The sequence below is a fragment of the Melanotaenia boesemani genome, chromosome 17 (genome assembly GCF_017639745.1).
Source record: "Melanotaenia boesemani isolate fMelBoe1 chromosome 17, fMelBoe1.pri, whole genome shotgun sequence".
Taxonomy (NCBI): Eukaryota; Metazoa; Chordata; class Actinopteri; order Atheriniformes; family Melanotaeniidae; genus Melanotaenia; species Melanotaenia boesemani.
In genome coordinates, this window is record NC_055698.1 from 10,831,570 (window position 1) to 10,857,176 (window position 25,607).

At 38.7% G+C, this 25,607-nt stretch overlaps 1 protein-coding gene across 1 annotated transcript in view; it reads left to right on the top strand.

Annotated features, from left to right (window-relative positions):
- csmd2 (CUB and Sushi multiple domains 2) overlaps window positions 1–25,607 on the top strand; it is a 237,590-nt gene that overhangs the window by 169,311 nt on the left and 42,672 nt on the right. The window contains exons 34-47 of the mRNA XM_042012628.1: window positions 840–935; window positions 3,258–3,461; window positions 4,281–4,405; window positions 7,621–7,717; window positions 8,221–8,325; window positions 8,530–8,648; window positions 11,627–11,696; window positions 14,138–14,254; window positions 14,467–14,676; window positions 16,725–16,913; window positions 19,073–19,250; window positions 20,547–20,692; window positions 20,794–20,874; window positions 21,567–21,680. Of these exons, the coding sequence (XP_041868562.1) occupies window positions 840–935; window positions 3,258–3,461; window positions 4,281–4,405; window positions 7,621–7,717; window positions 8,221–8,325; window positions 8,530–8,648; window positions 11,627–11,696; window positions 14,138–14,254; window positions 14,467–14,676; window positions 16,725–16,913; window positions 19,073–19,250; window positions 20,547–20,692; window positions 20,794–20,874; window positions 21,567–21,680 (1,851 nt within the window). The remainder of the gene's footprint in view (window positions 1–839; window positions 936–3,257; window positions 3,462–4,280; window positions 4,406–7,620; window positions 7,718–8,220; window positions 8,326–8,529; window positions 8,649–11,626; window positions 11,697–14,137; window positions 14,255–14,466; window positions 14,677–16,724; window positions 16,914–19,072; window positions 19,251–20,546; window positions 20,693–20,793; window positions 20,875–21,566; window positions 21,681–25,607) is intronic.

Below are 25,607 nucleotides of genomic sequence, written 5' to 3' on the forward strand. Positions count from 1 at the left end.
TTTATGTGTTTCACACACAACCAACAAAATAAGATCCCTAGGAGTTTGGTCCCTGCTGCTGGTTCTTGAGCCCATTCCACATTATTCAAATGCAGATATTCTCATAATAACTTGCTCATTGTGGGATAGTGTGAACTATTTGGAATTGTTATATTAATTAATCTGGAGTGAGGATAAAAATTAATCCTGTGTTAGAATCCTTTTGAACTTGTTTGAAACAAGAGCGTGGCACAAAGTTAAGCTTGTATACATTTTAAAGTCCCAGGCAATAGTGTAATGCAGGGGATACACTGCTATAAGGAGTACATACCACACCGAATGTCTACTAAAGCACATCACATGAACTTAGAAATGAGGAATAGTTAATAGAAAATGTATTATTGTCAAATGTGGTTGTCTGACCCTCCTGGGAGGTATTTGTAACAAAACATGATCCTTCTCTGTGGCTATTACAGATTTAATATAAACGCTTAATCATTGATATTGAATTGCAGAAGTTGGGCAGCTAAATGTGCCAAACGAGTCTTTCACTGTTTATAAAGCTGGATGGTCACTATGTACTAAACAGGCTACTAGATTTTTTAATTGTGTATATCAGATCAGTTTCTTGCACAATCCTGCAATCCAGAACAGCAACATGAAAGTAAACCTGCAGTAAAACCACTTTCACTCAGTTACAGCATGTTCCCCTTCTCTTTGCCCACCTTCTTGCTGGACTTTCAAAATGTACCCTAAATATTTACTAGAATTACCATTAGAGAGTAAGGAGGTATTACTTGACATGGTAATTGTAACTAGAAACATCTGGACTAAATGTTTTTAACTGTTTTCTGTTTAAGGTGAATCGTTGCCATTAGCAACCTCCAACCAAATCCTGATCCGCTTTACCTCCAAAGGCAAATCCAGCTCTAGAGGATTCCATCTGGTCTACCAGGGTAAGTGTCTAACACACTCAGACAAACACATATTCTTTTGCCTAGCTTAATTTGGACACTCTCTACCCATACACCCCCAGTCCCTCTCCCAATATCAGATGACTTTTAGTGATTTTACAAGAGTTTAACTTCAGCCACAGCTTGTGCTGACGAAGCTAAAGCTACAAAGAGGGACTTTTTAATATTGAATAATTGTTTTTCTTTTACATAACATTTTATTAAAATTAAATTTAATGCAGATACTCAAAGGCAGTGCTAGCTTTGGAGGTTTAATCAATAAATGTTTTTTTTTTTTTTTTGTATTGTCAATAAACCAAAGGACCATCTAAACTAAGAGAAGCTGATTCAGTATCATTTGTTGTTATTGAGATACTGTGATCACATGAAATAATAACTTGATATTTTAAGGAGTGAGGTTCAACTGGTGAATCGCTTTCTCAGATGTAGGTGGAAAAGGTTTCCCTGATTATACGGAAGCGTGGAGCTGTCACCCAAATAAAAAAAAAACGGACCGTATCACGTTATAACGTGATATGTTTATTGTAAAAACGTAAAACGTATCACGTTATAACGTGATACTTTATTGTAAAAACGTAAAACGTATCACGTTATAACGTGATACTTTATTGTAAAAATGTGAAACGTATCACGTTATAACGTGATAAGTTTATTGTAATAACGTGAAACGTATCACGTTATAACGTGATAAGTTTATTATAAGAACACAGCCTGTACTGTATGCAGATGTTGTCACGACATATATTGGAGCAAAATACATTTCATGGAAAATATGCTCATCAAGCAGAAACTTTTCAGTTCTTTTTGACAATGATTAATTGTTCTACTCTGGTTTATTGTTGTACAGAAATGTGGGACAGTTATGAGAAACACGTAGGTCACCTGCCTGCGGACAGTGAGACGGTGCGTGCCTGTGTGTCTGAATTGCCACAGAGCAGGCATCCCCAACTTGGGACCTCTTGAGCCAGTGTCCTGCAGGTTTTCAGTATGTCCATACTGCAGCACAACTGACTCAAATAATGGGTCGTTAAGAGGCTGGTGCAGACCTGGTTTATTCTTGCACACAAGACCGTTATAAGCAACACGGTGCGTCACCGGCCTGCACGCAGTGAGACGGTGCGTGCATGTGTCTGAGTGGCAATAGAGTGTGTGCGCTGCTTTCAGTTAATAATATGTTGTCTCCTGACAATAAAAATGAAAATTATAAAGGCTATATGCACCGCTGGGACTGGGAGAAATAAGTTGCCGACATAAAGACGTGGTCCTGTCTACTTAAAGGGTGCAACGTCAACAAGTGTCCTCCAAGCTTCATCAAATCTCTCCAATGAAGTAAAACTTAATCCCATGTAGTAAATTAGGAATTTCTCTGGAAATAATAAACCACACTGAAAACCTGCAGGACACTGGCTCAAGAGGTCCCAGGTTGGTGATGCCTGCTCTGTGGCAATTCAGACACACACACAGGCACGCACCGTCTCACTGTGCGCAGGCAGGTGACCTACGTGTTTCTCATAACTGTCCCACATTTCTGTACAACAATAAACCAGAGTAGAACAATTAATCATTGTCAAAAAGAACTGAAAAGTTTCTGCTTGATGAGTATATTTTCCATGAAATGTATTTTGCTCCAATATAGGTCGTAACAACATCTGCATACAGTACAGGCTGTGTTCTTATAATAAACTTATCACGTTATAACGTGATACGTTTTACGTTTTTACAATAAACATATCACGTTATAACGTGATACGTTTTACGTTTTTACAATAAACATATCACGTTATAACGTGATAAGGTCCGATTTTTTTTTTATTTGGGTGGCAGCTCCTCGCTTCCGTATGATTAAAATATGTTTCATTGAAAAAAAAACACAAACACAGCCAAAACTAAAAGAAGAACAAACAATAATTGATTAACGCAGTATTAGAGGCATTTTAAAGCGTCAGAGAAGAACAAGTGTTAACCTCAGGCTGTGTTGCAGCTCATACTAGTTGTAAGGTGACAGAAAATTTTATGAACTTGGAGAGACTGAGAAGCCTTCATTCAGCATGTTTACAATTAAACAGTCATTTAGCAGATACTTTTCTCCAATGCGACTTATAGGTGGATGGTTAGGCAGTAGCCTTAAGGGTCTTGCCTGTAGACCCAAGGTGTTAATATATGTCCCCTGCTAGATTCAGACTCAGGTCTCCTGCAGGTGAGACAGATGCCATACCAACTGAGCCATCCAGCTGCATGTAATACACAAAGTGTCTAAATCAATTATCACCTGTAATGATCGATGGTATTTTTTTCTGTCCATAGCTGTGCCGCGAACCAGCGCTACTCAGTGCAGCTCAGTCCCCGAGCCCCGAAATGGCCGCCGTATGGGCAACAACTTTGCAGTGGGTGCTGTTGTCCGCTTTGAGTGCAGCCCGGGTTATGTGCTGGAGGGATCAAGTGGCATTGAATGTTTAACTGTTCCCAGTGCCTTGGCACAGTGGAACAGCTCCATACCCAGCTGTATAGGTAGGAGCCTGGATACATTTTTATTTTATGATTTATGGTTACTTCTTTGCTTTCTCTCATTTTCATTCTCTGTTTCTTCACTCAATCTCTTTTCACCTCTCCTTTGATATTTGCCTGGTTCCCACTTGATGCCTTGAGTATCAAACTCCTGTCTTGACATAGATTCAGGCTGCCAGCTGTCGGTTGTAGGGATACAGTAAGATCCATCTATGTGACCCACAGGTAGCTGGCTCTGCATAGGGTCACAAATACACACAGGCATACACACACAAACACACATGGAGATATCAGTGTGTAAAGTATTTACAAGGACGCCATTTGCACATACAGTATACAGCTGAAGCAGCTGCTGACAGCAGATGTGAATTTCACACATCAAGTGGAAAGACTGTTTGAAGACTGTAAGCAAACCTCGGGAGTGGTAGATTGTGTTTGGTGCATGATGTCTGTTGTCATCTTGTGCATTTTCATTCTAGTTGGGATTTAATGAGTTGGCACTTTAACTTTTTCTGTATGAGATCTTTATTCTCTTTTTTGGTTAACTTAAGAAATAGTCTTGGATTTGGGGCATTACTAGCGTATACCCACTTGAAATCAGCCTAACTTTCTGACCACCAGCATCATGCTGAGGCAGGGGGGTTTACATCTGAAGAAGCCTTGCAGTACATCTTCAGTGTGATCTGAGTAGCAGAGTCTTTGTACCCTATGAGCTATGTGGCGGGGTCTTTGTGGATTGTGTTTGCTCCCCACAGATGGCATCATATAGCAATGATGAAATTGTTGCTATGACTTAGCAAACAACCCTATTTTATCCTGCAGTTCCATGTGGAGGTAATCTGACCTATCGCACTGGCACCATCTTATCACCAGGCTTCCCTGAGCCTTACCTCAACAGCCTCAACTGTGTGTGGAAAATCACCGTTCCTGAAGGATCAGGAATCCAGGTTTGTATAAGAGTTTTTTTTGTTTGTTTTTTTTTTTTATCCTTTTTTAATCTATAATTAAATCAGACATAAAGCCAGGTTAAAAACATGTCCCCAATTCAGTCCAAACTCTCAGATTTTAAGGCACGCACAATAAAAAGTCCCAGTATGTAAGCTCTAATAGCTAGGACACATGTTAGACTAACTAAACAGGATTACGTCTGCTCAACAATAGTGTATTGAAACTGAATCATTAAGGAATTTGCTTGTGCCATCAGAAAAGAGCTGTTTGATGGTAAAATGTGGTCATTCTGGTAGTCAGCTCAGCTCGTTCTTTGGACACATAATGTTGCTGATCCTCAACCTGACCAACTGCAGCAACCCCAGATCATGACACTTCCCATACAGACTTAAACATTAGATACCGGGGATGATGGGCGCAACACTTCATTCACTTAGTTTCACCTGAGTCCAATTCTTAATGCGACCCACAAATTAAAGTCTTTTTTTTTTTTTAATTAGCTCCGCTGTTAAGTGCTTTTCTGAAGGCTACACAGCTGTTAAGGTCCAATACCTTACATTTTATTTATGTAATGCGTGGAGATATCATTATTTTCACTATTAAACATTGTTGCAAATTCTACTGTTGATTTTCTTTGTTTTGATTTCACCAAATTTTAAAGTGATTTCCGATACCATTCAAAAATTGAATCTTCCCAACATGTTTCTCCCTGAGAGATGATGGTCTCTCTGCTATCTGCTCAGGTTGGAATAATTCATTGGACTGTTCTGAATCCAGATTTAGTTATTTCTTTAATCTCCTGCAATCTTGGTGCAGAATAGTAATGTGACCCTTCTGAAAGAGTCAATTCTCTTCTAGGACCACAGGGTGTGTCTTCTAGCACGATTGTTAAAAGGAATAACAGGCTTCTCTCTGCACCAGTTAGGGTTCAATAACTACTCATCTGAAGCATGTTAATCACTGCAGTACTTTTCCAGTGGGAGGCTCTAAGCTATTTGCTTAGCTGAAACCAGGTGATGACTTATGTTTTCAGCCAGGCTGTGTTAAAGATGTACTTTATCTGCATGCCTTGTACATATGAAAATTACACACTGTAATGATAAGCAACAGGCAAGTTATAAAGTGGAATATTTGCCTACCATTGGTCAGCATGGCAAATTTTTCTCTAAAGCTGATCCGTTTTTATTAACCTAATGACCGATCTCTTTACAAACTGACTGATTAAAAAACTTTCAAGGGAATAAAAATGTTATTTTTTTTACCTTTACCTTTTTATTTTAGCCTTTATAGCTGTTTCTGGTTTGACAACAAGCCCCTGTGTGGTGGAACATTTTCAGGGTATCAAAGGTTAATTAACAGAGTTATACATAATATATCAAAGTCTAACATTTCACATTCTCTGGGTACAAGAGGACAGCTAAACGTTTGACCTTACACAGGCTCAAAATGTAATTTTGTAGATCACTTTACCTGAAACTTGAGATTGCACAACCTGAAAATAAATGTATATGTAACTGCCTCTTAAATTACTTTACCTTTCTTTTAAGGAGGTATTTCACTTTGCATATTGTTATTCTTTGACATGTGGGTGTGATGGAACCTCGTGGACCTCGGACTGGGTCCCTGTGGGTCTGCCCGACTGAAAGTTTTCCGGCCCATGTTTCAGTCTCTCTGTTTAATGACCTCAGAGCCGTCCCTCAGCTATTAGCTCCCCCCGTCCTTAACTGACTGTCCTTGCAGGTCAAATACACAAGATGGCCCACAGGCCCACTTAGCATTCTGCTCTCTGCACTAACCCTGCAATAGATTAGAAGGTGAAAAAGACTAAAAGTAAGAGCAGATAGATAATGTGTGCATTTGTGACTGCCAATGTTATGGTCATTTAACAACATGTTTTTTTTTTTTTGTTTTTTTTTCTGTTTACTGAAACACTTGTACAGAGGTTTACATCAACATTGCTACATAGAGTTTTCTTCAGTGTCCATACACTGCTGTAGATTCCTCCCCATCCATAATTGTTTTACTTTCTCTGTGTCTTTTTTACCGTTGCTCCCTATACAAGCTACACATTAGATTGGAGTGTCACGATCCAGAAGAGAACTTAAAGGAGTGAGGTGCCTTGTTGGCACATTTGCTGCAGCCCCCTAATGGAAGATCAATCTGTGATCTGCCTCGTCTCCCTGGGAGCCCACTGCATCAGAGCCCCCGCAGCCCCTTTAATTGGCTCATATCCGATCTATAACCATCACAGGCAGAGGAGAGGGCAGAGAAATAGGTTTGAGTGAGAACCAAAAGGGACGTTTGGAAAGAGTAGCAACAAAAAGCGACGGCACAGTGAAAGCTGCATGAGTGAATGTAGGCAGTCTTAGAGCTAATATGCAATAGCATAGCCCCATTTGCACATTCAGTTTAATTTGCAAATACTCTAGAAGTTTCATAGATTTTGAGTGAGTGTGCGTTTTAACTTTGTTCAGAATTCACCAGCTAATTGAGGTTTTAGGTGCTTTATTTTTTCAGCCATTGTGAGGATTCAGACTGCAGTTCTTACAGAATGTGGTGTGTTTTCTTAAACAGTGACAGATGTTAATAGTTTAATAAGATTCACACTGCCTTTTTTTTATGTTAAGCATCCATTATCGCTTTCACATTTTTCATAACTTAAAATCGAATGTTCACCACTTACACATAATCTTCTAAGACACTAATTTAAAAAAAAGGAAGACGGTCCTTAAAAGCATTGCCTTGTTAGATGTGTTTCTCTACTTGAAGGTTTTAATAGCTTCATATATCACTCACTTTAAACTATTGTTTCTGTTTAGCATTTATTCAGTTAAGAGAAAATGACTGAAGATTCTTGACTTTGGGTTGTTTTTCACTCTAAGATTGGTCACATATTTCTAGGAGGTTAAGTGCACATTATATATGCCAGTCTTAGATGAGACTGAATACAAGCCAAGTCACTACACCTTTTATTACTCCACTGAATCTTTTTCACATACATCTTTTGCTGTCTCCACCTCGTTAATCTCTTATCTGTACATGGAGTACATGGTTTCCTGCCCATATGCATCTGTGGCCTTACTGCCTCTGATCTGCTCCCTAAAACCAATTATTCTTTCTGTTTTCTGCTTGAGTTTCCTTTTTTCCCCCCTACTTTTCACTAATTGTGTTTCTCCTTCATCCCCTCATTCTGCCTCCCACACTCCCGTCTCAGATCCAGGTAATCAGCTTTGTCACAGAGCAGAACTGGGACTCGCTGGAGGTCTTTGACGGAGGTGACAACACTGACACCATGCTTGGCAGCTTCTCAGGTACTGCAGGTTATGGGTATAATTTGGATAAAAAGCAGATTTACTTGAATATGAAATACTTCATGGCCTAATTCTTTTAAAGAAATCTGAAACTACAACTTGGAAAACCAGTGGTACTAAAATAAAAAGTAAAATTGCTTAATTAAAAGCAGATTACATGGAAGCGCCTGGTCTCATCATGGGTTATTAGAAAATGAATTATTGTAATATTTTCCTCCATTTTAATAAAAGATGTGAATACATATTTAAAGTTTAGTTTAGCTATCCCAAATCCAATATACTACAATATTATGGAACTGCTTCCCCAAATACTCTATACTACATCTATTTGCAATATTTTGTGCCTTCACCGTATATAAAAGCATTCAGCCACAAACACAAGTAAACAACTGTGAAAAAAAGACCACCTTTTCAGTCATAAGTCAGTGGCTTATTCAGTTTTCTGTGGTTACCCTCTGGAGGAGACGGTATTGCTAAAATCTACTATTAATTTTCCCACTAAGGCACAACAGTCCCGGCTCTTCTCAACAGCACCTCCAATCAACTCTACCTGCACTTTTTTTCTGACATTAGTGTGTCTGCAGCTGGATTCAGGCTGGAATACAAAAGTAAGTTGAAAAACAGGTCATAGCTTTTGGCTTAAATCAGACAGGAGTACATTTTGTAAACGCCTACTTTTAGTTCTCCTAAGAATCACATGAATGTCCTGCAATTTTATGACAAATTTGGTTGCAGTTTGTCATTTTATGGTCCTTTTTTTTCCAATCTCTCTGTGCCTGCCATCCTTTTCTCTCCATTCTTCGTTTGCTCAGCGGTGTCTCTGACCAACTGCCCAGAGCCTGTTGTTCCTATGAATGGACTAAAGGTTGGGGAGCGTCTTCAGATGAACAATGTGGTGTCTTTTCATTGCGAACCTGGATATACTCTACAGGTAACATTTCTTGCTTTCATATATACTTAACTAATCAATGATCATTAATCTCATACCAGTGTTTTTCTGGAGTTTGCCGTCATTAGTTTTGCTTTTTAGTTACCTCTCCACAGGAATATTTTACTGACAAAGCAAAATCTCAGAGAAAAGAGACTGGGACTGACAAGATAAACTGGATGACATTGCTAGGGATTTCAGTTAATTTCAATCTGTAAATTTATTAAGCAATATTGTTTTTTTAGGGCTGATACTGATTGATCAGCCTTGGCCGATGGCCGATACAGGCTGCCAATTTTCTTGAGCCGATATTTGGAGCCGATACTGTTTTTGTTACGTCAGTTTACATTAAAAAATGACAATAATAACAATGTTATGAGTCTGTAAAAAAAAAAAAAAGAAACATGGTGAAAACGCTGCAGTCCGTGTGTTTAGAGAACCACCGCAGAGTGAACAGCTGCTGTTCTTTCATCTGCACCTAACAGAAATTTACACTGTTGACTTTAGCTTCAGGTTAAATGTGGAGTGATGAACATATCTTTATTTAATCTTTGTTGTAAACATTAGATGCAGTTAAAACAGGAAAAATCAAGACCTTTTTGAAATGTGCATATTCAATAACTGTCAAATAAAATCACGAAGCCTTGCTGGTCCTTGACTTTTCCTATGTGAATTTTCATTAAAACAAGTTTTAAAATATAAAGAAGATAAAAAATATAATCATATTCTGGCCAAAAGTGGTTATTTTCATTGCACAGATTTTGTGCTGTTCTATTTTTAGACTCCTAACGTTCTGTAAGGGGTGGTATGCAGAGATGAATCGATGTTGTATTTTACATCATACTGAAGCGTGCAGGAATAAATGTCCATATAATCAAGAAGTGCTCTGAAATGGGTCAAAGAGGTTTCTGCAGTTAGCTGGCAGAGAAACGTCCAGGGGAGATTATGAGCCAGAAATATTCTTTAATTCTCTCCGCATAGCAGTCATATCAACCATATGGAAAGAAGGCAAGAAAAATACTGTCATGACAATCTACACTATTTACTATGAGGCTGAAACAACTATTTAAAAGTCACAGGCAGCGCAAATCACGTTTCTTCTCCTGCTGCACGGCTTTGCCTCAAGCGCTGCCGGTGTTTTTCTCTCCCCAGCTTTGTGCTGCAGCCACTTCTAGACTTCACAGAATAAAACAACATGGCTTAGAACTCATTGGAGTTATTACTCTCCTGAAACTCTTTTATTTGACCTTATAGATCAGTGGAAGGTAACTGGAAGGTATCAGCTGATCACTATGATTGATCAGCTGCTGCGTAAAATCATTTCGCTGTCAGACATCTGAAAACGCTGATGGCGTAAAAGATTATTTGTGAACAAATAAAATTTCCTTTAATGCACTCAGTAAAGTTCACTAAGTTTAAAACTTAACATTGTTTTGAAGCTAATGCAGCAGGATTTCCACCAGCACCATGCTAGTGGGGAAGGAGTAAAGCATGCTCTGCTCGTGACTGCAGCATCTCCAACAACACTGTAAATCATGCTGATACGCATATGTGTATTTCCCGGTGCGATACCAGAAAATTCACGCAAATATCAACCCAACATATTGGCTGGCCGATGTATTAGTCAATCCTTGTGACATAGTTAAGTTCATATTTTGAAGCAGTGGCAGAGTTTTGTTCTGTTTTTTTTTTTTTTTTGTTTTTTTTTTAACTAGATATCCTGTCTGATAGTAAAATGATTGTTGAAGCACTATTAAGTAAACAAGCATGTACATTCTGCCTAAAAGAAGTAACTCAAGTATGGCTTTTTATAATGGCTTTCAAGTCATCTGCTTAACGTTTATGCCACAGCACATCCTTAAAATATATAAAGCATCATCACATGAAAATCTTTATACTGTTTGCATGTCCTATGCTTAAATGAAAGACATAATTTCCTCTAAAAGTACATAACTGTCAGATTTCACATTAAGTTAATTAAAATAAAATAAAACTTTACATGCAAATTCAAGGTCCATATGAAACAACATGGACATGTAATACTGAAAATTAAGCTTAATTGTTATGCTTAAATATGAATAAATAATCAGCTTATTAATAAATTATTAACCTGAAGTTTAAATCCAAGTATTGATTCACATTCTCCTCAGCCATTACAGCATACCACCTTTATTAATTATTGCTGTAACCTGACCCATTTGTGGATGTGATTTCGGCTGTTTGTGCACAGTATAAAGAATGGATACTACTACTGCTCCGAAGAAATAACAAAAATAATGATAAAAGACATTGTAAGAACCCAGACTTTCACTATTACTCTCACCTTTCAGTCCAAACTTTCAGGATCATTCTTGCCGTTTTGCTTGAACTCTGCAGAAATGTCTTGTTGTTTTTCTAAAATTGTCAATTTAAGAAAGTGATAATAGCCTCCTATAAATCAGTAAGTCAGATCCAAGTTTAAGTAGAAGCTATAAGTAGCACAGGGAGAAAGGAAATTAAAACATTATCCCTCAAGCCTGAAAAAATCTTAGAACATGATCAACCCCTGCAGTCTGATCAGGCAGACATGTGAAAGCGAGTTTTCTAACAGTTCAAAGACTAAAACCAGCATGTGGTCTCTACATAAGATTTGCAGCAGCGGGTCTTTCCCCTCAAAATGAGCACAGAGATATTCTTAGAAATGTTAACTGAGTCTGTATTATTTTAAAACATCAAACATTTTCCCATTATTTCATTGTTTTATCGTTAATGCTTTAAAACTCAACTGTGGAATTTAGAGAAAAAGTGACTGCTCTTTAACTGGATTCAGCCATTTAGTCTCCACACGAAGTCCTGTGAAGACAAGCAGCAGGTTCAGATAATTGGAGCAACTTATGAGTGACAGTGAAGAGAACAAATTCATTCATCTCCTGTTCTTTGCCTTTGCTTTTTTCTCTGTGTCTGTATGTGTTTGCATGTCTGTGCGTGGCTGTTTCTTGCAGGGAAACTCACACATTACCTGTATGCCTGGAACCGTCAGACGGTGGAACTATCCTCCTCCTCTTTGCATAGGTAAAAGATAACTTGTGTAAGAATTCACATGACTCCACCTTCTGCTTCTCCTCTGAATTTTTTTTAACCTTCTGATCATTTGTCTCATGAGGTGCCAGTGTACAGATTTATAATGTTGTACACTCCGGTCAACCCTAAAATAGCTGCTTTAATCACCATACAAATTCAGTATGGGTTATAAAGGCATCTACATTTTTCTTCACTGTTTCCTAATACAAGCACTTTATATGCAAGAGACTATCTCGCCTCTGAGATTTAAAAAAAGAAAATCAAAGGTTGTATCCACTGGGATGTATTTCCGTTTGAATTTTTTTGGGAGCTTTTGCATCTTGAATGAATAAGATATTTTTACCAACTGAGAGTGTGTGCTGAAGAAAACTGCATTAGCTTCTTTCTCCCTTTTGTTCCTGTGAAAAAAAAACCTTAACAAATGAGCGGTATTTATTGAAACAACCTACTATTGTCTAATTAGTTCCATCTCAGACAATGATTGGATGAAATCAGGGAAAGATTCATCGTGTTTACAGGCATCATCAGTTTCCTGATTACCATTGGCTCTTTCTACTACAGGACAACATTTGGCCCATAGTATTCCTTACAGAAACTCAGTGGTACAGCACTCCATTTGCTCTGTGTGGTTTCTCCCTCCACCGAGTTATGTAGATTTTTTTTGTCTCATTTGTTTCTTAATCTTCTTCCCTCTGTTAGCTTTTTTTCTTTTTCTGTACCTCTGTCTCTCTCTTTCACTTTATGCGCAGCATCCTTTCGTAGTTTTAATATAGCTTCTTTCCTTTTTGTCATCTACTTTGAACCTATATTTTTCTTCTCCCTTCCACACCACTTCTTCTCCTGTTATGCCTCCCTTCCTGCTTACAAGCTATAAAGTCAGGAATATGTACAGACCCCAGTATTTCTCCTGAAGTCTTCAGCCCAGGCAGAGATCTCTGTAAAGTATGGATACAGCAGGATGGACTCACAAATCTAAATGCTGTTGGCACTATTTGTTATTATTGTTACTAATAGTATTGCTGTTAAATTGTAATTGTTGTTAATAATCTCATTTTCTCAGGACTTTCTTTGAACAATTGGTTTTATTTAACATTAATCTCACCAAAAATGAATCAGAGTTAAATGTTATGTTGAGTGTTAACTTAAACACCACCAAAATGAGTGTTTGTTTCTTCATAAAACACCTCCTAAATCAGTTTTAACTATTTAAATGACTATTAAAATATTTCAGTTCTTGTTTAGAAGCAGTGGCAGAGGTCCTGAAAGCTAAATATCTTAAAACTAAAATATACTCTCAAAGCTTTATTCTGTCAGTTAGCAGAATAATTGTAGCAATAATACAGAAATAAGCGCAAACTTGCCTCAAAAAAGTAAAACAGTACTGGCTTTTTATAAGTGTCTCATCAACAATCTACTTATTATTTTATCTAAATATGTGTGAAACAGCATATCCTTAAACCCACTCATGATAGAACCCCTTTCACATGAAAATGGTCTTATGTCCATGTATGATGTTTAAATTAAAGACTTTTCTTTTAGAAGCATAAAACTGTAAGGTTTTACCTTAAACTCATTAACTTATAATTGGGGTCACTGCACTTGTTAACTACATGTACATGTAATATGGAAACATGAATCTAAATACTGTATAATGCTTACTTATGAATAAATAATTAGTGTATTAATAAATTATCAACCTTAAGTTTAAATCTGAGTATTTATTTTACATTCATTGAAAGAGTCAGTTAAGTCTTTGAATATTATGTGCAACATTCTTTCTTTGCTGTAAGGTTCTCTTTTCTTGTGGTCATCTTGTTTGATTCTGCTATTTTGCCCTTCTTCCACACCACTTTTTCCTAGTTATGTCTCTTTTCCTGCTTGGATTAAAGAGGCACTGGTTCTGTATGTAGTTCAGTAAGAGTGGAGAAAAAGAAAAAAAAAATATGTATGGCATACAGTCATTTATCTTTAAATGTGTGTGTTTGATTTATAAATAGTGTTGAGTTGCAGGGATCTTATAAAGTAAAATTTGTCTTTTTTTATTATTATTTTTGGTCATTTGTTGCATAAAATTTTGTATTTTTCTTTTGAAAAATTTCAAAGGAAATCAAATATTTGCTTTTTTGCTTAACTTTATTTCATTCAAATCCTCTAATGAGAATGAAATCAGAGGGATTTGAAATTGTTTAAATTTATTGGTTTTGTGATTAAATGTTTAAAGTGACTAAATGTGTCACCCTCTAGTATGCCATAACTCAAACAAATGGACAACTCACATTATCCTGTACAAGCCAGCACTAGAGTTTTTTTTTGTTTTGTTTTGTTTTTTCTAAACAGGGAATAATTTGAACCAGACTGCTTTCGTGTTATTATTCTAATGGAGCATCACTGTTTGGAAATGCTAATGAAAGTCTTTGTCTGGACTCTACCAGCTCAATGTGGTGGAATCCGGGAGGAGATGGAAGGAATGATTCTCAGTCCCGGTTTCCCTGGCAACTACCCTAGCAACAGTGACTGCACCTGGAGAATCTACCTGCCAGTTGGTTACGGTGAGACTCTTTCAGCATGTCACACTGGCATTTCCACACTGTAAAACCTGGACTGGGAAATGACATTTGTTGTTTTTAAATGCACCTGATTGAGCTCATTCAGCATTGAGACCCTCTGCAAGTGTTAGTGGTATTTCAGGAAGAGGATGACATTTCATTTTCAAATTCTAAACACAGTTTTTTTACACAATTATTTTCCATTCTTTTCCCAGGAGCCCACATACAATTCCTCAACTTCTCCACCGAGGCCAACCATGATTTTCTTGAGATACGAAATGGGCCCCTTGATACTAGCGCAGTGGTTGGTCGATTTAGCGGCCAGGATATTCCCTCATCCCTTCTCACCACCTCCCATGAGACAACAGTATATTTCCACAGTGACCATTCACAGAACAAACCAGGTTTCAGGTTTGAGTACCAAGGTAAGAATCCAGTTATTAACTGGTTATATACTCTTCTTAAAGTAATGCCTTATTATTAGGAGGACTGATCAGTCATGATGACTTTTTACTGATATTTCTTTATGTATAGTTATGCACTGTTGGTGTTCGTTCAGTCTGTGGTTTATTTTTATTTGGATTTCCATTAGCTGTTTAGTTTGTAGACAGATGATAAATTAATGTATGGAAATGCCCGTCCACATACATTAACTCGTACTTCTATATCAATACACATTTAATAACTGGAATTTATGCTTTAATAGATACTGCCATGAGTCATTTTGAACTTTGAACTTGATACCATTATTTTTTATATATAATTTGGTAAATGATTCCACTCATATATTCTCTATAATATGTCGACTTTCTGTCACACACTGGTTCAAGACTTTCAAATTTTCGTTTAAGTAGTTGTTGATGCAGATATATATATATATATATATATATATATATAGTCGAATCACAGCGTTAATTACAGTTTTGGCTTGTATCAAGGCCAACAGGGTACAATAAGGTATCTAGGCAGACATCAGAGAAGCATCCATTAAAAAAATGTTTGGGATCTGTTGGTCAAATAGTTTTTAAAGCAGGATAATGCAGATTGTTCTGCTCCATACAGTTTAGGTTTTTCTTAACAGTAGTTAATGGTTAATGAAGTCAAGCATAACTGCTCCAATTATATTTTTCTGTCTATAATTGAAGGTGGTAGCCTAGTGGTTACAGAGGTGGGCTTGGGTTTGGAGACCCTGAGTTCAAGTCCCTGGGCTGGCAACCAAGGTGAAAACCGCTGTGGGCCCTTGAGCAAGGCCCTCAAACCCCATCTGCTCTCCGGGAGCCCACCGCTCCTAGCAACTAGGATGGGTTAAATGCAGAGAAAGAATTTCCCAACTTCAGATTAATGAAGTAGAATAAAAAATAATTGAATAGTAAAAATAAAATATCAGAGCTGTAGGTGTGCAGTGCTTTTACCCATAAGCATGTTGGAAATCTGTTATTAGATTAGAACAGGTAATGCTCCAGTTATCAATAGACAATGCTCTCCATAATCTTACTTAACATCAGGATTACTGTTTGTACCTAAAAGGGCTAGTGTTTTTGCTTTTTCTTTCCCTTGGAGATTTCTATTTTTTTAGCTGCCTTCCACTTAGGGGGTACAAGGAGTGGGTAATACTTTGATTAATTATATGACAGATGGAAGATAGAAGACAACCTGCACTACCACCAGTTTCAATAGCTTGTAGTCAAAGCTGTGATCTAATAACTAAAAGCCATGATAATATTTTATTATCCTTGTAGACAACTTTTTTAAGCTAATAGGCACATATAGCAATATTCCCCATTTCTTTAAATGTCTGCATGGAAAACTTTTGATTACCAAAACAATAACTTTACCTTGTGTCAGTAATAGGTCTCACTTTATATCTGAATGAGATAAATTGGCCTTGTCTAAATATGCAACAGGCACACAGCTTATATTTAGCAATTCAAGAAATGAGCCAGCAAATCGAAAGGTGAATCAAGCATTTACATAATTATGTGTATATTAGCATATAAATCAAGCATTGTATTTGCGAAAGCTCCCCTTTTTCAGTCTATGCATGAGTTAACTCACACAAAAGGAAGCCATGATCCAAAGAAATCGACTCCTTTAGTCATATTTATATTCCTAGCTCTTCAGGGCTCACTGCTTGCACCGGTTCTGTATCCAGAACCGGTGCAAGCTACTCTACCTCTGGTGACTGCATCATCATCTGCTAGTACAAGCCAGCCCTGCCTCTGGCATTTCTTATCACTGGAAACTCTCCTGTCAGAGGAGTGGGTGAGTTGGAAGAGTAACAGAAACATGTTGAAATGGAAGTAAAAGTGCTAAATTAAAATAGAGGAAGCTTTTTTATTTCACTGTTGTTGTTTGTGGGCAGAACATTTACATTTTAAAGCCAGAACAAGGCCATTATAAGCGTAGCCAGCCTTGAAAGCATCCTCAGAGCTGATTGAAATGAAAGGTGGAATGTCTTTTCTTCCCCCCTCAGCGTATGAGCTACAAGAATGCCCAGATCCAGAGCCCTTCCGTTACGGAGTGGTAGTGGGGGCTGGCTACAATGTGGGCCAGTCCATTTCCTTCGAGTGCCTGCCTGGGTATCAGCTGATGGGTCATTCCATCCTCACATGCGAGCACGGCACCACTCGCAACTGGGATCATCCATTCCCCCGCTGCGAAGGTAAAGTTGCATGAGATTTTAAAAGAGGTAAAAAATTTTGAAGGTGAAGACACAAATTCAGAACTAAACTAATTACATGATAACTTCCTGTTAAGATCATATTGAGCTATTACATCATTTGTGTAAACTGCAGCCATGGAGATAATGATTATCAATTATGAATTACATAATTAAACTGAATTATTATTCTCTATTAATGAAACAAAGCAGTCTTCAGTAAAAAGCAATACTGTGCTAAAGAGGAGAGAAGACAAATAAAAGATGAATAAAAGAGGGTCTAAATTAGAAAGGAAAAGTAATGGATGTTCTTTTCTTTTGCCTTGTCCTTGACACACATTCTCACGCTCCAGCTGTCGATTATTCAATAAGGCAGGCAAAATTACAGAGGGAGGTGATGGCCGTGACACTGGAACTTTGAATGGGGTAGCAGGGAGATAAATGGAAGTGAGTGAAGGAGCAACAGAGTGAAAAAGCAGAGAGAGCAGGAGATAGTTTATTATCCTACAGCTATTTTCTTTTTGTGGATGCCAAGTTTGATTCAAAAAGTTTATTTCCAAAGACAAAATAATTACTTCATTTTCAGTAGTATTGTTTTTATTTGACAGTCCCTTTTGTCCCAATACAATTTCCAAAAGCACCTGTATTTTAATAGCACAGCTTATTTCTGTAATAATTTACACTATTCTGATTGTGCTGCTCCTTACGGCTCAGATGCAGCATAAAGTATTTAGGGAACAGCATCAGCCTAATATATTATTCATGCCAGGTGACTTTTCCTGACACTACACTGCACTGTGTATCCTTACGTCAACTTTGGCATGAAATGTGGACACCCATTAACATCTGTGTATTTGACTTTTACACCATGCAAAGTGTAGCCTGATACTTCTGACTGTAAGTAAACATGCATGGAGTTTAATGCAATGACCTGGTGTGCGGAAGTAATAATAGAGTAAGGATTTATTGGGATATCCATCCATCCATCTGTTTGTGTATATATATATATATTTATATGTATACCTTTCAAAAGTTTGGGGTCACTTTGCCATGGGATTCAATAGGGAAGTGACCCCAAACCTTTGAACGGTAGTGTATATATATAATTTTATGTTTTCTATTCTCATTTAATGCTTGAAGCAACATCCTTGTTCACACTTGTGACTTAAGTATCTTGCCAGTCAATGTGTTAGCCAGAGGTGCAGCTCCATAGAGTGTCGAGGGTTTAATCAATGGGCCTGATCAATAGCTCATTTAACAGGTGAGACAGCAGCAGTTGGGGTAGTCGACCACGAGGCTAAAGCAGGCAGAAGTGTAACATGAGCATGAACACGCATACACACACATCTGACCTGAGAGAGAAATAGGGGAATAAAACACGTGATATCTGCTTTGGGTCTATCAGGCATTCAAGGGTGTGCCTGTAAGCTGCATACCCTCACTGGGTTGCTTGAGATGCCTGCACTGCTGTGATTACTACACTCTCTTAATTTCCCCTGATCCACAATGGTGGATATGTGGGGCACCGGGGCTTAAATCTATTACTTTCTGAGGAAACACACTCAATTTTTTATGCATGTTGTTTTGAGGGCTGGGTACTGCAGCCTTTTTCCCTAATAATTTATTTGTTTATTTTTTTGTTTTTTTTTATTATTTTTTTTCTTTAGCTTGTATGCGTTGAGCTTGTGTGGCCTTGGGGGTTTGAGTGACTGCAATGTAGACATGTACATATTGTCATAACCTTTCCTCTCACTCAGAGTTAACACATTCTTACGTATCTGTTCCTTAAATACACCGACTGTACATATGCACGCACCTCAAGAGCCCAGTGCACATTGACAACCCGGTCTCATCTCTGCAGTCCCTCTCTTCTGCCTCAATGGGAAAGGGTTGACGCCTTATCTTTGCAAAACACTCCATCCAACTCCCCACTTACTAACAGGCTTTACTGGCTAATCTTTAGCTCAGACAAGTGCTTGGGCAATAGACGAAGAGTGAAGCAGAGAAGGGAAGATGCACCGAGAAGGGAAGCAGAAGAGGAGGGGAGTGAAAAATCCCCCTTTTCTACTGATTACAGTTGATTTATGTATGTGTCCTGTTGTATTCGTGGCCTCTTGATATACATAGTCTTTCTCTGTTTCTTCTCTTCCTCCATCTTTTAGTGCCTTGTGGTGGTAACATCACATCAGACAATGGCACAATATTCTCCCCAGGATACCCAGAGGAATACCCAAGCTCATCTGACTGCTCCTGGCTGATCACAGTGGCCCCTGGGTTTGGTATCAAACTGAACTTCACCCTCCTTCAGGTTCACGGGCCACATGATTTTATTACTGTCTGGTAAGAAATGATGCCCTCTCAGGCAGCAGTGCATAAGCATTACATTGATTAAATACTGTTCTTATTTGTATTTAAGTTCTCTACCAATAATCAAATTAATATCAGCACCATTACATATGCCGGTTACAAAATGGTAACATTAAAGTTGGTGGCTTGTGGTGTCTTCCATTCGCTCTTTTTTAATATATATGTATAAAATATAATAAACTGAATAATTTGTCTTTGTGTGTGCACACACATGCATCTGTCAGGACATTTAGGTGATGGGTATAGGCCTTTATGGCTGTCTGAAGATCTGTGGGTAAAGCTTCCTTTCATCACCTCTATAATGCATGGTTGGACCTGCCATATGTACCACCAGAGACAGGATTTTGCATCCATGATGATTGCCAGTCCCAGTTGATCTTCTCTCTCTGAGACAGGCTCCAAAAGTCCCAGCCCTCAGTGAAAACGAAGATGTGACTGCCAGCCATCCTGGCAGCTTGATGACCACACGAAAAGTCCACACTGTGTGGTCTTGACATCTGAATTTCAGTGTTTGGGCTGCAAACAGAACTTTAATCAACACTTTAAGCCAACCTTGTTGTAGTAAGACAAAATGACATTTTTTATCATTTTATTTTCTTTCTTGTTATAAATGAAAGCCTATATGATTTTCCCCAACAAGTTCCCGCAGAGACAGGAGGAGGGCTATCACGTTCCCCACTTTCCATTTACAACTGCTGTGCATCCACCCACTGAACTACTGAGCCAAGGAAATGGTCCCCGTAATGGCGGCTTGGCTAGAGTGCTGTCAGGCAGCAGTCCCTAGCCAGCCGTTTCCAGAGCTGCTTGTAATCTCCCATGCCCAGTCTGACAGCCAAAGACAGATGGTTTTTAAGCTGAATGGTTGTGGCAGGAATCTGGGAGCTGGCTTAATCGGCCATCCCCACACCAGGGGACTGCCAAGGCAGGGCCACAGCTTCCAGAGACACTCCCTTTGAATGTCTGTTAGCAAGAGCAGTACGATCCAGACCTGTCATTCCACGCTTATCATTAATTTCTACCTTATTCTAACATAATCGCCTAGAGCATGCCAGAGTAATTGCTTTGGGTTTGATGAAGTAAGAGCAGCTTGATTATACTTTGCTGCTTAAAGCTTCTTGACAATAATCTGGCATGTGGCTCAGTTTGGCTAGCAACATGGAGCCTCAAGGTGTTTTCTGAAAATAAATGGGTTCATGAGCAAAGGCTGTTGTCTCCAATGTGTTGTTGTTTTTGAAGTTAGAAATAACCTATGACATTTCTCCCCTGTAGGGATGGTCCACAAGAGACAGCGAGAAAACTAGGTGTGTTCACTGATGGAGAGCCCAATGACCCACCCAGCAGCACATCCAATCAGGTGCTGATACGGTTTCGTAGTAACACCGAGAAGGGCGGGTTGTTTCGTATCAGCTATCAAGGTATTTAAATGAGCCTGCTTGATCTGTATTTCTCTCAGATAATTCACTTTCTGTTTAGTCTGTGTTTGACACCTCTCTTGTCTTTGATGCTCTGAATAAAGCTTACAGATTGCAGTACTGCCTGCCTCCCCCCATCATTCCAAATGCAGAGATCCTGATGGCAAGCAAAGAATTTAAAATAGGTAGGTGGAAATGCTGTCACAAGAAGGCGCATGTTCATAGACACAATATGACTGCTATGTAAACACTGCTGTCTTTCTCACAGTGCACGTTGGTCCCATTGTGACTTGGAAAATTGTAGCATTTGAAACCATTAATATCACAGTCAAATTACATTCTGGCATTGACAGTTTACATTGCCTCAGGTTAACTTTACTACACATGCCCTGAGCCGGTGGTGCTGAATCCAGGCTCACTACAACATACAGTGCATTATCCAGGGATTCTTTTAGGGCCCAGAATGTAAGAATAAATATGACAACATAATCAGAAAGCCAGAAACCTAGTGGGATGTGGGGCCAGTGCTCATATTCCCATTATCTCATGTAGCACACAATAAAGATCACTTCTTATCTTTTTATTTTCATAACTCTAAGGCTTATTATTCAGACACACACAAAGGTACCGACACTGGCGAAGTGCTTTTTCTTCAGGACCCCCAGTGGGAATGTATTATATCTGTTGACTTTTTCTTTTACTGAGACACACAATAAATTGTAATTGCCCGCTATGTCCTGTATGTCAGATATGCATTCTGACAACGAGGCAGTGGTTAATGTTTGACTTTTTCAACCTGTATCAGCTAACCTCGTTGTTGTCAACGTTCCTGATCTGTAATTTAATGCACCGCCTTTTTCTCCATGTCTGTGTTCAGGGGACATAGTGCGCTACAGATGTCTTCCAGGCTACCAGTTAAGTGGAAACAGCATCCTGACCTGTCGATTAGGCACACACCTCGAATTCGAGGGGCCTCCGCCTTCTTGTGATGGTGAGTGTTTGTGTACGACTTCAAAAAAGCACCAGTGGTATCTCTTGAGTTTTTGTATTCAAGGCACCTTGGCACCTGAATCTGAGCAGAGAGCACTTTTTTATTCTATTTTCCATTTAGTATCTTGTATTTTTTTTCTTTTTTCATCTCTGTCTATTTATGCGCTATTGAAATACTTTGTAAGAACTTTCGAATGCATTTAAGTTAAATAACAGTGAATTGTTGAATATTTAATTTATGCTTGTAGGTCAAAGGTTGTCACTATTTGCACTGTGTTAGTGTGTGATTTGTTCATGGACATGGGTACATTTGCCAGCTAAACAGAAATCTGTATGATCTTATAAGAATGTGTTTAAATCATTAATAAATTGTTTACAGATTTTGGGGATCGTGGGGTTTTGTATCTTGCACAAGGATACTCTATTCGTATGACTGTCCCAGTGCATTAAAATGCATCTTAAAAATGTTCCATCATTACCCAGAAAACTTTGGAGGACATCATCAGAGTTACAGATCTTTTGCTTTGAACATTGTTTTGATTTTTCTTGTCAGGATTTCAATCACACCACGACACTGAAGCTGCCCTTGTCAAAGTCTTAAACCACATCAATTTAAACAGAGATAGTGGCAAAAGTTCTGAACTGGTTTGAGTTGTAGTTGAAAGACAAGGACTACTTTGCATCAGTTGGTAACTACATCTACTCAAACAATGATGACCTGAGGCGTTCTCCAAGGCTTCAGTATGGGCCTCCTATTGGCCTCCAGTTCTGGCTTCCTGTGTGCCAAAAAATTTAATATTTTTTTTATTTTAAAATGTTGCTGCTAGTGCACAAGGCACTGCATGGTTCTAGTCCAAATATACATCTGATCTGCTGAAGCCAAATGAGCCACAGACCCCCAAGATTATCTGGGTCAAGTTTGTTTTCCAATCCGAGAGATAAAACTAAATAAAGATAGGACAGTGTTTAGTTTTTATGCTCCTATTATCTGGAACAAACTACCAGAAAATCTGAAGTCAAATCTGGAGTCAAACCTTAAAACATCTTTATTTACCACTGCTTTTAATTAACATTGACAGTGATGGAGGTTATGATGATGATTACCCTAATCATATATAGGGTATATATATATATATATTAGGTTAATTGGACACTCTAAATTCTCCGTAGGAGTGAGTGTGTGTGTGAATGGTTGTTTGTCTCTATCTGTGTTGGCCCTGCGACAGACTGGTGACCTGTCCAGGGTGTACCCTGCCTCTCACCTGTTAAAATGCTGGGATGGGCTCCAGCTCACCCGCGACCCGAAATGGAATAAGCGGTCAAGATAATGGATGGATGGATGGATGGATATATATATATATATATATATATATACACACACAAGGACTCATGGGGAACAGGTGGCATGAATGAGCCAAATCAAACCAAAGTTACTAATGACAGGATGCAGAAAGCAAAACAGAACTAAACATGAAAAGACCATAAAACACCAAAACCAACATAGATCATGACACTTATAGTGTGGAAAAAAATAATAATATCTTTTATTTGTTTTAGTCGGTTTTAATATTTTTGTTTTTCATCCCTTTTATCTTCTTAGTTTGTTTTAATTCTCCTATTCAATGTTTATTTTGCACCTTACTCTAATGCTTTTAATGTCTTATGTAAAGCACTTAGAGTTGTTTTGTACTTGAAATTTGCTGTACAAATAAACCTGCCTTCCCTTGCCAACAGAAAGAGATCATCTGCCACATTAAGTCTACAGACAAGTAGCTCTGGTCATCTCATTAAAATGCATCATTCTTCTGAAAAAAACATTTCCTCACATTCACATGGATGTTACTGTGAAACACTATTGTTTTATAACTCCATGAACCCTCAAATGACAATAACACTTCGCCAAAGCTATTCAGGATGGTTGTGGAGGGAAGGCTGACAATTTTAAGCTTGTGGTTTTAACCTTGTGGCTGATTATTGTATTACAAGACAGGTAAACACTGCCTTCATCTGCCAAGAGGGGTCCTATGAGTTTATTTTCAGCAGGCTTTTGTCTTTTTCTTTAATTAGAGACTCAAGCATTAGGTTGTGTTTTCCCATATTTCTGCCTCCCATGGGTGCTCTCTTTGCCTGTAGACATGGAGCAACAACCACACATCATTTTGGTACCCTTTCCATCTCTATGGATGGTACTTGGTTCCCATGAGGCTGAGGGTGGTTGCTGTGTTGTTGTTACGCTGAGATATCATCCTCCCAGAGGATTCCTGTACTCCTCACATACAGCCTCATCTTATTACTCTGTTGTGTGTAACAGGTTTGCTGTAGGCAAAAGACAGGGTGCATGCAGGGGTCCCTCTGTTTCTTTGTACTTCAAAATATTATAACTGCATCTATTTTTTTTAAAAGTGTGCTTCACATTTTCAACATTTTGTGTCTCATCTTGTTTATGGATTATGCAGTGAGTGAGGCAGAGTAAGTTTAGGTTGATAAATGCTAGTAATTTAGAGCACTAAGTTGTGAGAATATGCAAATCCTCTCAGCATGAGGTGAAAAAGGAGAGAGATAAAAAAAAGAAATAGATGAAAAGGATGAGGGCAACAAAACGGAGCAGGACACATAATATAAAGGCTAGACCTGGAACAAAGTGCTGTACTTGGGACACCCAGTGAGAAGTAGAACAGATGAGACTGAAATCTTCTTTATTCTGAGGTGATTTAATAGGTGCACAAATCCCTTTGTACATTTTTCCTACATCTTCCTATATTCTATAACTTGTATTTCCGCACCTGCATATATACAAGTGCAAGCATCATTTTTATGCTGAGAAACATTTCATACTGAGGACAAACACTTCCCGCATGCACCGCTTTTTTTCCTCTTTCTCTTGACTCCCTGTCACTTCACTTTCATACACACACACTGGGGGGATAAAGAGGCCAGATAACAAAAGCTAGAGAAGAGGAGGGGTTGAGCGAGAGTTTCCGATTGTGAAGGAAGAGAACTAGAATGGATAGGAAGAGACGATGCTTTAAAAACATGAAGGAAAGCAGTTTGAGTGAACTTTGAATAAGCAGGACTCAGAGAGGCAAATGCAAAATTTGTCTCAAAGCCTGAATCACAGCTACGTGAGCTGACGAGTGGCGAGTAGGTAAGACTAGGGCTACAGTTTAACGGCAAGGTGAGAAAGAGAGACTGGGAGGCACTTAGTTGGAGAGCAGCAAATAGACAAAGTGCACAGCTCATTGAAATTCAGGGGACATGTTGGCTGCAGCTACACCTATCAAATCACCACTTCCAGCTCTGACAGGCATAACCCTTCCTGCCCGTCTAGAGGCCTCTGCCGCCACACACAAACACACTCAATCCCACACATCACACGCTCATGTATACACTGTATATCCATCCACACTTGTCTAGCTTGTGTCTGGACTGCACACCAGTGCATGTTGTCATTCTGTGACGGTCGTCCAGACAGCAGCACTGAAACCACAGCCGGTTCTGCAGTGCTGCGTCGTCTTCTGTGCCGGTATCCCCCCTCATCCTCTGCATTCGCTCCCTTCTCCCTACTGACTCACTAGCATCAGACATCTGTTGTTGCATAACACATGTACCCATTGTTTCCCGTTCTCCTTTTTCTTGTCATTGTCTGTAGTTGGTTCAAAACGCAGTGCTGCAGATTCTCAAAAGCACAGACAGATCTGGGTGTTGATGGAAACCGTTTCTGTCTTTTTGACTTTTTTCTTTCCCCCCAAAAATGGTCTACAGGCATAAAAACAAGTTGCCAATATAACTCAAGTATGAACAGACCTGCAGTTATTCTTGCTTTTTACGTTTAATCCAGTCAGTAGCAAGTCATTCAGATGCGTTTGGTCTCTCCTGCACTTCCTCCCATTTGAGCAACTGGTTGGTTATTTTAATATTCGATTAGATT